General features: G+C 55.0%; 1 protein-coding gene across 1 annotated transcript; it reads right to left on the bottom strand.

Annotated features, from left to right (window-relative positions):
* Positions 42-16476, bottom strand: MAP3K10 (mitogen-activated protein kinase kinase kinase 10). Its single transcript, XM_018062406.1, has 10 exons — positions 15220-16476; positions 11283-11463; positions 7901-8049; positions 7244-7419; positions 6493-6739; positions 4408-4524; positions 2659-2836; positions 2433-2545; positions 1372-2061; positions 42-643 (listed from the first exon to the last, which is right to left on the bottom strand). The coding sequence occupies exons 1-10, from the start codon at positions 15899-15901 to the stop codon at positions 321-323; spliced, it is 2856 nt and encodes a 951-aa protein (XP_017917895.1). The 5' UTR covers positions 15902-16476; the 3' UTR covers positions 42-320.

Genomic DNA, 16491 nt, shown 5'->3' with positions numbered 1-16491 from the left:
TCTAGGACCTGGGCCAGGGAAAGACACACAGCCAAACGCGGTAGGGGGCAGGGGTTACCTTTAATGCTGCATTTTGTGCCGAATCCCCTATGACGCCCTGTCCCTGAGTACCCCTGCCCACCCTCCCCCCTACAGCAGGGCAGGCACAGGGCCCCACCCCTGGGGTACAAAGGAATAAATTAAGTGCCCTCCCTCCCCCCTTCCCCAATAAATAGTGAGTATCCTGCCCAGGGCCTCCCCTGCCGCGGGGCACGGTGGGCTGGGGCGGGGCCTGGGGCGCTACATTCAGGGCCGCCCAGGTGGGCGGCTGCGGGTAGGCCTCAGCGGGAGCCGTGGGCCCCGCACAGGGGCACTGTGCTGTCCTGGCTTTGCCCCTCCATGTCCATGTCGAGCAGCGTGGGCTGCATGCTGGGGAGCCTCGGGCTCTCCGGAGTGTCCGGCCTGCTGGGAGGCGAGATGCTGAGGGTCTGGCCGAAGGAGACCAGTTTCCAGGGGTCCAGGCGGGGACGGCTGGCGGCTGGCCGGGGCCTTGGGGCGAAGGTCAGGGTGGTGGGGCGACCCGGAAACTCAGGGGGCCGACGGCGGGTGGGGAACAGGGCCTGGGGGTCGGGCAGGCGGGGGAAGTCCAGGGGATCTCGAGGGCCTGGTAAGAGAGGATCGGAGGAGGTGAGTGGGGTGGGCCAGAGGGTGGTGTTTAAAAGGCAGGAGCATTTACATGAAGATTGGAATTGGGCTTCTCTTGACAAAAAAATCTGATTTTGTTGGGCCCGCTGTCCAACCGGGTTTGGACCTTTACCTTGCCACCCCCACCCGCCCCCACTCCGAACTGCTCACTCGTCTGGGGGCGACTCTGGGCAGCCCTTTCTCTCTCAGAGCCCGTCTCCTTGCTAGTACTCCCTCCTGCCTCTCCAACCCTGGGCAGGCTCACCAAGACCCAGAGACACCTTAGGCATGTTGCTGTCTGTGAATGGGGATTTCAGCGCCTCGCCACACAGGCCAGGATTAAACACAGTAATGGAAGAACAAGCAGCGCAGTGCCTTAGTTCCTTTCTGTTCTAATCATCTTTGTCCTGTTGATAAAACTATAGAGCGCGGGTACCTAACAGGTGTTAGCGCTAGTAATCGTTCCCATTAATGTCACCTGCCTGGCCCCTGTAGGCATTAGAGTTGCCACCCCTGCTTCCTCCTGCGTCTCAGTTACCCAGGGATCCACAAAGCCTCTTGAAGCAGTGGGGACCATGGGGACACTGACTCTCCTCACGCTAAGCAAGAGGACTCCGCGTCCAGCGGGTCCCTGCTGGGCTGGGACATAGAGCTTTGGCGGGGGCAAGGGAGATGGGCCCTTTTCTGAGCGCGTGGAGCCTTACTCACCAGGGCCGGGGCCCGTGGGCTCCAGCGCCCCCCGCTGGCCCAGCGCCCCATCCGACGGCGTCCGCCGGTGCCCGCGGCTCACAGCGCGCGCAGCCGTGACGTGGGTGGGCGTGAGCGACTGCCGGGGGTCCTTCTTGAAGCTCTCCAGCTCCAGGTCCACCAGGGGGTTGGTGCTGGGCTGGGGCGGGGGTGGGGAGGGTGGCGGGGAGGGCGCGGCCGGCGCAGCCTCGTCGCTGTCGGAGCGCAGCAGCGAACGCGTGGAGTTGCAGTCGGACACCGACGACAGTGACACAAGGGTGGCGGAGGGCGCCAGGCCCGGGCCGGGGGCCGCGTCGTCGCGGCGGCCGGGAGAGCGCCCGGTCGGGCTCAGGCCCCGCGGGAAGCGGCCGCCGCGGGGGAAGAAAAGGCCGTCGAGCCAGCGCCGCTGCTCCTCGCCTTCCGCCGCGCGCGCCTCGGCCACGTCGGCGCCCAGGCCCACGGCGCCCAGCAGCGTGGCACAGCCCAGCAGCGCGAGCTCGCAGCGCCGCCGGGAGCCGTGCCCGAGCCGCGCGGGCGGCGCGGGCGGACTCGGCTCCCATGGCGCCCGCGCCCCCGGGGAGGGCTGGGCGGGCAGCGGCACCGTGAGGTAGGACGGGGTGGTGTAGGGGGACGGGGGCACGCTGTTGCCTTCGTCTGCCTCTGCAAACTCCTCTGCAACCGGAGAGGGCCGTCACTGGCCTCTGACTCACTTAACTCTGGGCCCGGGGCCCTTCGGCCCATCCCCCCACCCCGGGACTTGGGGGCAAGGGGTTGCCCCCAGTGACCCCACCAAGATCAGCAAGTCCCACTAAGCCTGGTTCTTGAGCATTTCTCCCCCCAACCCCCCTCCCCTTGGGAATGACCCCCACCACCCAGGGACCAGCTATCTCCCATTCCAGGAATTCGTCCTACCCTCTGGCCAGTGAAATCCGGCTCCCTCCGTGCAACCCTGGGGAATGGTCACCCCTTGGTCTTGGGTTATGTTCCCCTTTGCCAGGGAATGTCCCTCTCCCTCCCTTTTAAAGGCACCCTCACCCTCTTACCCATTTCATTGAGGCTGGCAAAGCCTGGGGCGATGGGTGTGTGTTTGGGGGATTTGCCCAGGTTGGGGGCACTTGATGACCACTGTTTGCTTCCTTCTCCCAGGGCTTTCAGCCTGCAGGGGGCACCAAAGATTAGGGGGGGGACAGTCATAGGCCTCCTGGCTGCCAAGGGCCTAGGAGAGAGGCACAGGGCGGGGGGCGGGGGGTTGCTCCATGCAGCCAGTACCTCTCCTCTCCACCAGCCCGTTCCTTCTGCAGCGTGGAGCTGGGCCCCCAGGTCCGGCCCTTCTTCTTGCCCCCGACCAGCTCTTCCTTCTTCGGGGGGGCGCTGCTGCGGCCCCACGTCCCACCGCCACCACTGCTGCTGCAGCTGCTGCTACAGCCACCACCATCCACGGGGGTCACTGGCCCAGAGAAGCCACTTGGTCACTGGGTCTCAACCTGTCCCAGTTGATCTCCAGCCTTACTCTTCCCACCTTGGTCTCACCCTCCACCTGGAAGCCCAAGGGAGCTGGGATTCTGACTCCAATCATGATCCTTCCCTGCTAGCCATCCTCACATAGCTCCCCCCAGCTGTCGGGATGATGTCCTGGCTTCCTCGGTGTCATCACCTGTCACCCCTCACCGGTTAACTCTTCAACCATCCCTTAATTCCCAAATGTTCACTAGCACCGTCTACGTGCCAAGCCCTGTGGGAGATGCTGAGAAGACAGCAGTGGTATGAGCAGACCAGACACCCTGCCCTGGCCCTGGAAGAGTTTACATTTTAGGGGCCGAGGACAGATGATCAACAGGAGTCACCCTAGGTTGCCACCTGAGTCGGGGGCTAGAAGGTGGTCAGCAGTGTGGGGCATGGAAAGCTGGTAGGGGGCTTGGGGAGTTAGGGATGGTCTGGCGTGTGAGAAGGAGAGATCTGAGCAGAGACTTGAAGGAGGTGAGGGAGGGAGTCAGGGGGACACAAGGCAGAGGGAGGAGCAGATGCCAAGTCCCTGTGGAGTGTTCCGGAACAGCCTGTCCCCTGCAGAGTCGACTGCTCTCTCTCCTCTGTTCCCATCACACGTTGAACATCCTGACCACCATGGTTCGGTCATTATTTGTCTCTGTGTCTGCCCAAGAGAATGACCTCTGGGTACAAAGCAGGTGCCCAAACAGCAGTGTGTGTCAGGGGTGGTGTGTGGGGCGAGGCCAGGGGTGAATGATGGAGCAGAATGGAGTGGGGAAGCTGACCGGGAATCCTTCACCTCCTCAGTGAACCCTGTACCTCTGCCATGCAGCTGACAGGCCACCTGCCCCATTCAAGGTCCCTGCCCTGGCCCAGCACCCTCGTCTCACCTGTCTCCCATCTTGACTCCTGCCCGCCTACAATCCCTACTCCTCTCGGCAGTCAGAGGGAAAAGGTCAAGTTTCCTCCATCACTGCCTTGCTCACAGCCCTCCAGAGGCTCCCCCTCAGATTTTAGATAAAATCCAGATTCCTTATCCCCGCTCTTAAGGCCCAGGGCAATCCTCTCCTGCTGAACCCTTGACCATAAACTCACTGCTCTCCCTCCCATTCTTGCTACCTCATCCAAGTTGGCCTTCCCAGCTCATAATCAGCATACTTGTTCCTGCCTCTGGGCTTCTGCCTTTGCTGTTCCCTCTGCCAGGGACACTGTTCCTTCAGATCTCTGCATATGTTACTCCTCCTGACCATGCAGGTCCCTACTTAAACCTCAGCTTCTCTGACGGGCTTTCTTTGTGATTTAAAAATAGCAGCTCTTCTGTTTTAGTCCCTCCCCTGACTTCCTTGAGGGTGCGTATCACTACAGGAAATTATCCTGTTCACCGGTCTGTTTACTTGTTGTCTGTTTCCCCCAGTGAGAACGAGGGAGGGGGGTCCTACCTGCCTGCCACCCTGATGTTGCTCTGGCTTGGTGCCAGGTATGTGCTCAGGGAAATCTGTTCACTGACTGGTCAAGGCCTTGGGAGATACTCACGGCGAATGGCCCTCAGCCGGGGAATGATGCTGGGGCTTGCGGGTGGGCTGGCCCCATCTGAGCCTTTCCGCTTGTCCAGGGTTGGAGAGGCCTGGACTGTGATCTTATGTTCAAAGCCTGCAAAAAGAAAGAGACTTTCCTAAGCACAGGGTTCCATGAGTAGCCAAAGAGAAGTTTCCTTTGAAGGAAGATAGAAGGAATGCCACCATTTCACATTCCTTAATGGGGTGGTTCTCAAAGTGTGTTCCCAGACCAGCAGCATCGGCGTCAAGTGGAAACCTCTTGGAAATGCAGATTCTCGCTGCCCTCCCTGAATCAGGAACTGTGGGGGTGAGGTGCAGCAATCCAACTGCTGTGTAACAGTACCCAAGCTACCTCTGCTGCTCACTCAGGTTTGAGAGCCGCTGCCCCCGAGGATCTAGGCTTGAGTGTCCAATATGGCAGCCATTAGCCACACATGGAAAAGCGCTTGAAATGTGGCTTGTGCAACCGAGGAACTGGAGAGTGTTACCTTTAGTTATTTAGTTGTAAGTAATTTAAATTTCCTTTTAAAAACAGATACTCAGTTCAGTCATTGGAAACATTTAAGTATGTTTGGAACAACTTTGGTATGTGAATCTGCTCTTTCAACTGTACATTTTATGAAACCTAAATATAGGTCAAGAAATTCTGAGGAAAATTTAGAGCCCAGATTGAGATGCACAAGAATATAAAATGAACTCAGGCATAAGAATGCCTGAGTGAAGTCGCTTCAGTCGTGTCTGACTCTGAGACCCCATGGACTGTAGCCTGCCAGGCTCCTCTGTTCATAGGGATTCTCCAGGCAAGAATACTGGAGTGGGTTGCCATGCCCTCCTCCAGGGGATCTTCCCAACCCAGGGATCGAACCTGAAACTCTTACATCTGCTGCACTGGCAGGCAAGTGAGTTCTTCATAACTAGTGCCACCTGGCTTCCCTGGTGGCTGAGCTGGTGAAGAATCCGCCTGCAATGTGGGAGACCTGGGTTTGATCCCTGGGTTGGGAAGATCCCCTGGAGAAGAGAAAGGCTACCCACTGCAGTATTCTGGCCTGGAGAATTCTATGGACTGTATAGTCCATGGGGTCGCAAAGAGTTGGACACGACTGAGCAACTTTCACTTTCGGTGCCACCTGGGAAGCCTGTAAGATGCACGCTGGATTTCAAAGATTTAGTGTGGGGAAAAAAAGGTAAAATATCTTATTTTAAAATTTTCTTGTAATGACTACATGTGAATATTGGGCTAAACAAAATACACTATTAAAGTTAATTTCACCTGTTTCGCCCCGCCTTTTTTCCATATGGCTACTAAAAAATGTAAAATGACACATGCAGCCTGCCTTATTTCTGTTGGCTGGTGTTATTCTAGGCACTGCTATAGGGCTTGTAACTCTTGTAAGAGAGAGAATATCAGCATGAAGTGCCTTCTGACGTTACCTAGGAAGCAATCTCCCCCCCAAAAAAATCAAACCTGAAATTAAAACTGATTAAGTCTTGAGATCCAACTCTTAGGTTGAGCCATGTGAAACTTCTGTTTCTGTAGGTCAAAAATGGCTGAACACCAGCAATTTCACATGGTTTAACCTAATACCAATTAATAGGAAATTCAGGGGACAGAGGGACATGTTAAGAGATACCAGGGAGCTGCAAGCAGCAAAATCCAGACTATGGGAAATGCTCTGGGATAAATGAGGCAAGGAGGATAAAGAAGATTTTAAAAGATATTAAACAAATAGCTGGGAGACAAAACTATGAGGAAAAGTAAGGAATTGACGGCCCTGAACGTCAAGGCAGGCGTTTACTCTTAGGGAATGGCAGGGGGATTGTTTGGAGGGGGCATGTGCAGGCATCTGGGGTGGCTGTAGGGTCTCTCTGCTCTCCTGGGAGATTCTATTAATGCATTAAGCTATATAGTTGTTTGGGGGTCATTTTCTGTAGTTGTGATATATTTAGTAATAATAATAATAAAAAGGCTTGAAAAGTAAAGAAATAAAAGGAAGAGATGACCCCTGGGTTAGCGCTGCTCCCAGCGGCCTCTCGGGGCTGCTGAAGGGGCGTGGCCGGGTACCGGAGGGCAGGCTGATGTGGCTGCCGCCTTCCCGCAGCTTGAGCAGGCGGCTGCGCTTGAAGTTGCCCTTGCGTTTGCGGACCCGGGGCTTCTCCTGGCTCAGCTGGCACATGAGCAGGTGCAGCTCCCGCTCCACGATGTCCATCTCGCGCTCGGCCAGCTCCTGCTCGCGCCGCCGCAGCTGCTCCTCCTGGAAGCGCTGCTCCTGAGCCGCCCGCAACAGCTCCTCTTCGCGGCTCCGGAGCTCCTGGGGAGGAGATGGGCGGCTTGGGCGGAGGGCTGGAGCTACCCTGCCCCCGGGGATGGTCCCGGGGCTGCTGGGCTTGGTTGGTGTCCTGCACAGGCCATCCTGCTGTGGGGCAAATTGGGGGCACAATCCAACTTACTCTTCACTGACCAGGTTGGGGGCCAGGGTAGGATCTGGACCATCCATCCAACTTTGACAGTTACTTTACAAATCTTTTTTCACGCATCACCTTCCTGCTCCTCTCTCCCTCTCACTTTTGCTGTGGGGTTTTAAAGCCAATTTCTAGACCTCATGCAGTGTCACCTGTAAGTACTTCAGGGTAGGGTGTCTTTTTCTTATCAATCTGCCAACAGGAGGCTGTCTTTCCTTAACATGTGAAAAAGGCTCCCTTACCCTGCATGGGACCTAAAGACCCCGGGGCTCAGGGGAAGGGACTCTGCCCCATCCATGGTATCAGAACTTGGGGATCTTGCTCCATCCCTCCCACCTCAACCCTGCCTTCACCTTCTCCTTGGTCCGCAGGTCATCGAACATGTGCTGAATCTCCAGCTTCCAGTCTTCCTGCAGCGAGTGAAAAGACTCCAACGGCATCTGGAACAGGGCTGACTGTTCGATGACTTCAAGTTGCTTCAAGATGCTGCCAAAATCTGGCCGCCCGTGGGGGTCTGGGTCCCAGCATTCTGGGGTTGGGGCGGGGAGGACAGCAGTGGGAGTGGAGATGTCAGTGGCCATGCTCTGGGGCATCAGCCTGCTCAGTGGAGGCAGGACTTTAAGGGACTGTGGACAAATAGCTCCCATGGAGCCCGGGGGAAGGAATTCAAAGCCACGTTCTTGGCAGCGTTTCACTTGGTGAAACTCTGGGGAGAGAAACTCAGGGACCTGTTCCCTGACTGGTGGTAGGATCAAGGGTCAGGGAGGAATCCCAGGGCCAGTGAATCCTAATAGACTGCCCTCAAGCACTGTGGGCTTGCCTGGCCAGAACAAAGGTCTGGAGGCCATGGAGGTCTGGAGACTGATCATGGTCCCATGGTTCCAGCCCCTTCTCCCTCACTCCTGGGCCCAATGGAATGGATGGGTGTGAAGGGGTGGATGGGTGTCTGGGCCTGAGGGCTCCTTGCCACCCCAAGCTGAGCCTACCCTCTCCACGGGGCCCTGGCTCACCCTCCAGTAGGCGGGCAAAGGGCTCGGGGCATGTGGAGGGAATGGGCAGAGTCAGCTTGTTCATAGCCACGCCATATGCCACGGCCAAGGCGTCGATTTCACGGTAGGGGACCTCACCCGTCAGCAGCTCCCAGAGCAGTACCCCGAAGCTGCAGGTGGGGGAGAGGGAGGGGTGATGCCAGAGCCCACCCTCATCCTCACCCACACCCCAGCCCTGCCTCCAGTCCCGTGGTGAGCCTCCCTCCCCCCAGCATCCAGCCCCAGCCAGTGAGGCCACAACTGACTTTGACCTCCACAGCCTGATCTCAAACAGATGTGGTGGGGTTGGTCCTCTGGTGTCTTCTTTGCTCTGTCCCTCTTTCCTCTCCCCTGCCTGAAAACCTTCGGTGGGTTCCTTGTGCCCACTGGGCAAATCCACCCTGATCTTGCTGACCCTGCAGCTTCCCCCTCTAAATACTCGGCCCCTGTACCAACCCCGGCTGCATCTCGCAGCCATGCTAAATAGTTGAACAAATCCTGTTTTTCCTAATCTCTGGCCTTTGCACACGTTGTTCCCTTGGCTGAGAACACCCTTCCCCTTTGCCTAACTGTCCTTTAAGTCACAACTCAGGTGCCCTCTCTAACCAGGAAGGCTTCCTTGATTCCACAGCCTCCACATCTGGGTCGGAGGCCCCTTCACTACATTTCCATTGAAGCCTCTGCACTTACCTCTAAATACAAGTTAACACTATTTAACATTTACAGAACACTCACTCCAGGCCACCATTAGAGTCCTGTAAGGCAGAAGGCACTCGGTATGACCCCTATTTTATCCAGTGAGTGGGTGCAGGCTCAGAGAGGTTAAGTTGTTTGCCTAAGGTCACACAGCTTGTAAGTGGTGGAGCCACACTGCACTCGGGCCCACCTGAAGCCCATAGCAGCTGCCTTGGCGGCTACACGTTCCAGAGCACGCGTCACTATTACTGTCACCTGCAAGTTCCTCTTCTCCAGTAAACCGTGCTCCTTCTGGCTCCTCATCGGTGTTTTATGTAATGCCTAACACGGAGTGGATCTCCATGCTCCCCCATATCCAGGCATGCGTTCATCATCATACACTTATTAAACGTCTGCTATGTGCTAGGCACTGTTCCGGGTACTGGAATAAGATAGACACAGCCCCTGCCCTCATGCAGCTCACAGCCTCTCCTTTCTCAGTGACAACTCTGGGAAATTTGAGCTGGAGGAATGCTGCCTGAAATAATTTTCCATCCTCCTTTGCATCAAAGTATGCCCATATGGCAAGGGTTCTGGCCAGTGGGATATGGAAGTGTGTAGTGTGCAACTCGGAGAAGGCAATGGCACCCCACTCCAGTACTCTTGCCTGGAAAATCTCATGGCCGGAGGAGCCTGGTAGACTGCAGTCCATGGGGTCTCGAAGAGTCAGACACGCCTGAGCGACTTCACTTTGACTTTTCACTTTCATGCATTGGAGAAAGAAATGGCAACCCACTCCAGTGTTATTGCCTGGAGAATCCCAGGGATGGGGGAGCCTGGTGGGCTGCCGTCTATGGGGTCGCACAGAGTCAGACATGACTGAAGTGACTTAGCAGTAGCAGCAGTGTGCAACTAATTTCCAAAAAGTCTCCTTAAAGGGATGAGGTCCCCTTTCCTCTTTTCTCCTTCCTACTGGTTGGAATACAGACAATAAAAACTGGAGCCCAAGCAGCCATCCTGGACCATGAAGTAGCCTTGGGAATGGAGGCCATACAAGGTGGAGGAAGATAACAGTGGATTGTAAGTGCAGGTGGCCGGACCCCAACCCCTCTACCTCTTCTACATCTCTGGAAACCTGTGGGGATGTTTTGATTGCCCAATGTGAATGACACCCCTATTAAAAACCCTAAAATAGGACTCTGAATTCCTAATAGTATATCAGTCCTGGGCTTTTACATGAGAGCAAAAGCATCCATATTATTTTTATTTTGGGTTTTCTGCTCTTTGTCACTGAAATATGGCTTCTATAAATGTTTGGGATCATAAATGAATGCCTTATGTGAAGCAAGACTAAACTTCCCCCCAAGGGCTGCGCTGCTCTAGTTGAGACTTGCTGTCTGATCTGTCTGCCCCAGGACCATGACTTTGCTGCTTGCTCCATCTGGAGCCTCAGCTGGGGACTGACCTGAGTTTGGCTTCCTCCCAAGAGAAGGCTGAGTTTCTGCTGTCACCAGGTCCTGCAGGTGACAAACAGCCACCTCACTGGCCTCCTGCCCCCTCTCCTGTCCCCTGAAGTCCATCAGCCGAGGGAGCCTTTGTGATGCTCCATCAGATCATGTCATTCACAAATGCCTCCAATGGTTTTCCAATGCATTTGGAATAAACCTAGAGTCCGCTCCCTTCTCTGCGGAGCCCTCGGCTCTCTCTTTCCTCCGTCATTTCCCACGAATTTCCTCCCGGCCTGCTCTGCTCCAGCTATGTGTCCTTTTCTGGAACAGGTCATGCCTGTTCTCACCTCAGTATTTCCTTTGTGGCAGCTGCTCCCCCTGCCTGGGAAGCTTCTTTCCCTGAACTCTGCATGACTGGCTCCTGCTCGTCATCCAGAACCAGGCTCGAGTGCCATTTCTCATAAAAACCTTCCCCAAAGTCATCACCAGACCGCAGAGTGTTTTTCAGTTAGCTTCTTAGCTCGTAATACTGTCTAATCCTTTATCTGGTGGGTTAACTTATTATTTATTAAAAATTATTTTACAATTTTCTTAAAAACAGCCTTTTCAGCTCCACATGTATGTATGTGAAAGTGAAGTGAAAGCTGCTCAGTCGTGTCTGACTCTTTGTGACCCTTTGGACTGCAGCCAGCCAGACTCCTCAGTCCATGGGATTCTCCAGGCAAGAATACTGGAATGGGTTGCCATGCCCTCCTCCAGGGGCTCTTCCCGACCCAGGGATTGAACCCATGTCTTCTGTGTCTCCTGCACTGCAAGGGATTCTTTTCCCACTGAACCATTACGGAAGCCTGTGTATGTATGTATTATTCCTGTGGGCAGGAACTGGGTCTGTTTTTATATGCTGCTGTATCCCCTGAGCCCAGGGCAGCTGGATGAATGAATGAATGAATGGTTACCTATAAAGGTCTCAGTTTCCTGTCTGAGGAGTGGGGGCCATGTCATGGATGGCGTTTTGAGGGTCTTTGGTGCTGACAGCTATCTTTATACCACTTCTGCTAGCAGAGCAGGCACCTGCTTTGGTGCTCATCTGCTGGTCTGACCTTGCTGGCGGCCCCTGGACCCAGATCCCAGCTCCCAGCGGCTGTGGCAGCCAGTCCCTCCCACTCTGCCCTTCTCCCCCTTCCTCCCTCCTCCACTCCCAGGAGGCCTCCCCTCCCCCTCCCCCACCCCACCGTCAGCACCTCCAGACGTCACTGCTTTTGGAGAAGAGGGAGAGACGGATAACCTCCGGGGCCATCCAGGCGTACGTCCCCGCAGCGCTCATTTTAGTGGTCTTGTGCCACTCGCGGGCGAGGCCAAAGTCCGTGATCTTGAGCACCGTGTCTGCGAGGTTGTGGTTCTCTATGGCCTCCAGGATGAGGACTGCAGGGTGGAAAGAAAGGGGGGTCATCCTGGGTCTGCTTGGCTGCAGACCTGTGTCCTACCCCCACCTCACCTGGAATCTCCTGTTTGTTCTCTCCCTGTCACCGTGGGTCGCCCCCTTCTGAGTAGCTCCTTCCCAGGTCAGAAGCCCATGAACCCTTTCCCCCGGGTCTAATCGCTGCCTTAGCCTCCCATCAAGGGCTGGGGGGCTTCTCCTGAGTTCACTGGCCTCCCGAGTCTAACCTGGGCTCCCAGGAGCTCAGTGAAAGGTTGACAGCCATGGCCTTGGTTCTCCTTGGTCTATGTCTCAGACTCCCAACCACCCCAGAAGTGGCAACTGCAGACGTGAGCAGGAGGGGATGGTTTTCCTTCCCCTTTTGTCACCTGCTGTGGGGCCTTCGTGGCCCCAGTTCTACTCTTTTGTTCGTCACACTCTTTGCCATGTGACTTTGAAGTTCTTTCCACTACAGAGGCAGCATGTATCTCCCCATCCTTTACTTTGGGTTGGCTGTATGACTCAACTGGTCTGATGAAATGAGGCAAAAGAGACAGAGTGCCAGTTCCAAGCCCCGGCCTCTCATATCTGCTTGCCCTCTTGCCCTTCTGCCATCACCACGACAACATGCCCTGGCTAGCCTGCTGGTCCAAGGAAGATGAGCCCCAGCTAAATCAGTTTACCTCCAGCAGGCCTGCAAATGTATGAGCAGTAACGAAGGACACTGAGTTTTAAGACACCAAGTTTGCCGGGTGTGTGTGGGGGGTGGTTTGTTACACAGCAGTATTATAACAAAATCTGACTGACTGATCTATCCCCCAAGCATATTGAATGGTTCCAACTTACTTGCTGCCTAGAGTGATTACTAACAACAGTAACAATCATGGCCAGTGTTTATCAGGAGCCTATTAAATGGCAGGTACAGGGCTAAACCCTTTAAACAAATTAACTAGCAAGCAACCCATTTTATTGACAAGCAAACTGAGGCTCTGGCATGTGACTCTACCTTCTAGAAGTCTTCCCTTCTCAAGTCACCAACTCCTGCTTGTGGTGTGACCCTGTGACACAGGGAACACTCCATGGTCTTACACTTTATTTCTCCCATGCTGGGCCTAATTCAATTCACTTACATATATATATACTATACACACTATATATATATATATATATATATACACTATAGTATAATATATAGTTAATATATATAATATATTATAATTTATAATATACTATATTAATACAATATACTATAAATATATATTATATACTATACTAATATATAATATAGTATAGCTTTATATATTTTTTTATATATATATATAAAATATATATATAACATACGTATATGCTATACAGCCCATGGAATTCTCCAGGTCAGAATACTGGAATGGGTAGCCATTTCTTTCTCCAGGGGATCTTCCCAACCCAGGGACCGAACCCAGGTTTCCCACATTGCAGGTGGATTCTTTACCAGCTGAGCCACAAGGGAAGCCCATGCTATATATACGTTATATATATATAACATAATATATGTAACATATATAACATATGTATATATAATTATGTTACCCCTGCTTAAGACCCTCTAATGGCTTCTACTATATTGAATAAAATATCCAAAGTCTTCACCATAGCCCCTCAAGATTGACGTGATCTGGCCCTTCTGCTTTTACAACCTCATCTCCTTCTGCCTGACTCCTGCTCTTCCAGGCACCTTAGGACATTTGCCCTACCCAGGTCTTCATAAAGCTGGGTCCTACGGGTTCAGGTCTCTGCTCAAATGTTGCCTTCCTGGACCATCTGATCTAAAGAGCTCCCTCTGCCCCATTCTTAATCTGCTTTATTTCCTTCAGAGCCCTTGATACTCTGAAATTTTGTTATCTATCTCTTTAAACATCAACCATCTATTTCTGCCCACTAGAATATAACTTCCATAAGTGAGTGTGTGGGGTAATCTTATCTTGTTCACTTCTGTAATCCCCAGAGCCCAGGACAGTGCCTACACTTAATTCTGCTTCAGAATTATTAGTTGAATGAACCAACGAATGAATGACATCAGATGAGGAGTTCCTCAGGGGAGGCTAAACGGGGGAAGCTGTGCTGTGGAGGCCCTGTTTCCTCTGTCTCATGCGTGCGTCAGTCCCAGTGCCCAATCAGGAAGCCAGGCTAAGGGCCCTACTGACCCCTTGTCCAAGCGGCATTGGCTACAGAGAAATTTGGGGCCATGGGAGCATGTCCTTACACCCCACCTGCAGGCTGTGAATCAGCAGGGCAGCGGGGGGGAGGGACTGAGAAAGGATCCCGGGCTTCAAGAGGAGCGTGTTGGCAGTCCTGCCTCCATTTACCCAGAATTTCAGCATTAGAGCGTGAGCGTCAAAGAGGACGGGGGCCGTCTGTCTGTCTTGCTCAATTCCCCGGCCCTGGCGCAGGACTGGTCACACCCTGGGCACATGGTAGCTGTCTGTTGAGTGAATGCCAGACCTGGAAAGTGAGGAAGACCCCATCCCTCTACTCCAGGGGCTCACAGAAAAATAGTGAGGTGGAGTCAAACGTTTCAAGATGAAGAACTGACATGAATCAGAAACAGATGAGACGTGAGGGTTGAGGGCAAAGAGAAAACCCTCTCATATTATGTGAGGGCAGGGAACATGTTGGCCTCACTCACAATGGACCTCTCTTTCTTAGTATACGATCTGATCCAGTAAATACCAAACGGCAGAATAAACAAATCAATGCAGACAAGAAAGGAAGTGACATGGGGCAGAGGAAGGATGGGAGAGCCAGAAAGGTAGGATTTTTCTTTCCCTGCTGTGTCCTAACAGTCAGGACAGGGTCTGGTACCCAACAGGTGCTCAAGAAATATCCAGAAAATATCCAGGAAATGAATGAAACCCCTAGATGGTGAGTGCCATAAGGGAAGAAACCATGGCTGTTTTGGTCCCTGTTGGGCTTCAACGTAATAGCTACTCAGTTAATATTAACTGACATCATGAGAAGCTGGTTGATCTAGATGTAAGTTCTGGGGAACCTTGCCTTCCATCTGGCCCCAGTTCTCTGTCAACCAACCAATCAACTTTTGAGAGTCTTATGATAGGTCAGGCAGCCTGGAAGCTTTTACATAAGCCACATCCCTTTTCTTCCTCCTCCTCTTTCCCAGTTTGTCTTGGCTAGCTGGGACAGAGGCCCAGGAGGACACCAGGAAGTGGTTCTCAACTGAGGGCTATTTTGCCCTACAGAGGACATTTGGTAATGTCTGAAAACATTTTTGGTTCTCCTAACTGGGGGGTGGGGAATGCTAATAGCATCCAGTGGGTAGAGGCCAAGGATGCTACTCCATAACTTAAAGCACCCAGGTCAGCCCCTCTGCAACCCTCCGGTGCCAAATGTCCATAGCACTGAGGCTGAGAAACCCTGACTCTGGGCCAGGCTCTTTCTGCCTCTGCCTGGTGGACTATGGTAGCACTGGACTGTAAGGGCCATGAGGGCAGGCCCTGTACCTGTCCTGTTCTCATCAGGGAACACAGGGCCTGTCACAGTGTTCATGGACACATGTTTATAGAGCTACTGTGACTGTAGTCTTCAACATTTCTGGGCTTCCTTTTCCTCCCTTAATGGGACAAGGACTGTCTCACCCAGCCCTGAAGGTATATTGCTGCCCCCTCTTGCCCCAGCCAAGATTTTCTGGTGTCCCCCTCCCGCCACCAAGGCTTGGCCTCACAAGGTTCAGTGGAAGCAAGTTTTTGGAGGAGGACACCACTTACTGTTGATGGACTTGAGGTCCCGGTGGATGATGGGCACAGGGGCATCATTGTGTAGGTAGTTCATGCCCCGGGCCACCTGCACAGCCCAGTTGACCAGCACGTGAGGGGGCACCCGGCGCCCTGCCAGCACCCTGCTCAGGGCACCCCCTCTGGCATACTCCATCACCAGGCAGAGGTGTGGGGGGCTGAGGCAGGCGCCCCTGAGGGCAATGATGTTGGGGTGCTGTAGGGCTCCGAAGAGTCGGGCCTCCTGGCGCACCTGCTCTGCTGTCACTGCCGGGTCCCGTTCAGGGTCCAGCCGGGCGGCCTTGACCGCCACCTCCTCGCCTCGCCACAGGGCCCGATAGACCTTGCCAAAGCCCCCGACGCCGATGATCTCCTCTAGCTGCAGCTCGTGGAAGGGGATCTCCTGGGGCAGCTGGAGGCCGGCGGGGGCGGCGGGGGTGCCGAGAGCCACGTAGTTGCTGGGGAAGACGCCCACACGACCGCTGGGTAGCTGCCCGGTCCACCAGCCCTCGTCGCCCGACACGGCACAGTCCTGGGAAAGCACCTGGACGCGGTCGCCCCTCCGCAGGGTCAGCTCCTCGTCGCCCGCCGCCTCGTAGTCGAACACTGCGGTCCAGACGGGCCCCGCGGGGGTCGTGCCCCACTCCTTGGCCGCCCCCCACTCCTCCTCCTCCATGGGGGAGGGGCCGGGGGCTGCGGGAGGCCGCTTCACACAGGCTGCCCGCGGGATGCAGAGGGCGGGCCCCGGCGGCCAGGATGGGGGGCAGTCCCTGCGGATTCTAGGGGACTCCTGGGGGCCATGGCTGGGGGGCCCTCCATAGGAGCAAGAAAAAGCCTCTTTAAAAGGGCAGGGTCGTGCCCCCTGATTCAGCTGTCCAGGCAGGGTGGGGTGGGGGAAGGGCAGCGGGTTCACCTGTCCCCCCTAAACGTCAGGGCGCTAAGAAGGCCTGGCCGCGCAGCTGCCGAATTCCTGCCGGGGTCCGCCGGTGGGGGACGAGGGTGAGGGAAGCAGGCAGCCCCCTTCCCCGCGCCTCTCACCCCGCGCAGCTCCACCGGCGGCCCCCGGCTCCGCATCCCGGGCCACAACCTCCGGGCGGGGCGGGGCTGGCGGGGCTCCGGGGGCGCCCGCCCCAGGACGGGGTGGCGCGCCCCTCAGCCTCCTCACGCGCGGGGCGGCCGGGCGGCCCTCATCCTCAGCACCGGCCTCCCGGTTGGCCCCAGCCCCTGCCCCCGCCCGCGCCGCTTCCCGGGGCCGCCGGCGGTGCC

Source organism: Capra hircus, chromosome 18, assembly GCF_001704415.2.
Source record: "Capra hircus breed San Clemente chromosome 18, ASM170441v1, whole genome shotgun sequence".
NCBI lineage: Eukaryota > Metazoa > Chordata > Mammalia > Artiodactyla > Bovidae > Capra > Capra hircus.
This window is presented reverse-complemented; position numbering and strand designations above follow the sequence as displayed.

Bases quoted from the DNA above. Each gene is read 5' to 3' on its own strand.
- MAP3K10 (XM_018062406.1), bottom strand. From the start codon at position 15,901: ATGGAGGAGGAGGAGTGGGGGGCGGCCAAGGAGTGGGGCACGACCCCC. The intron at 11,464-15,219 runs GTAAGTGGTGTC...TCCACCCTGCAG, and splicing joins GGACCTCAAGTCCATCAACA to TCCTCATCCTGGAGGCCATA. The intron at 644-1,371 runs GTGAGTAAGGCT...CTCTCTTACCAG, and splicing joins GCCCACGGGCCCCGGCCCTG to GCCCTCGAGATCCCCTGGAC.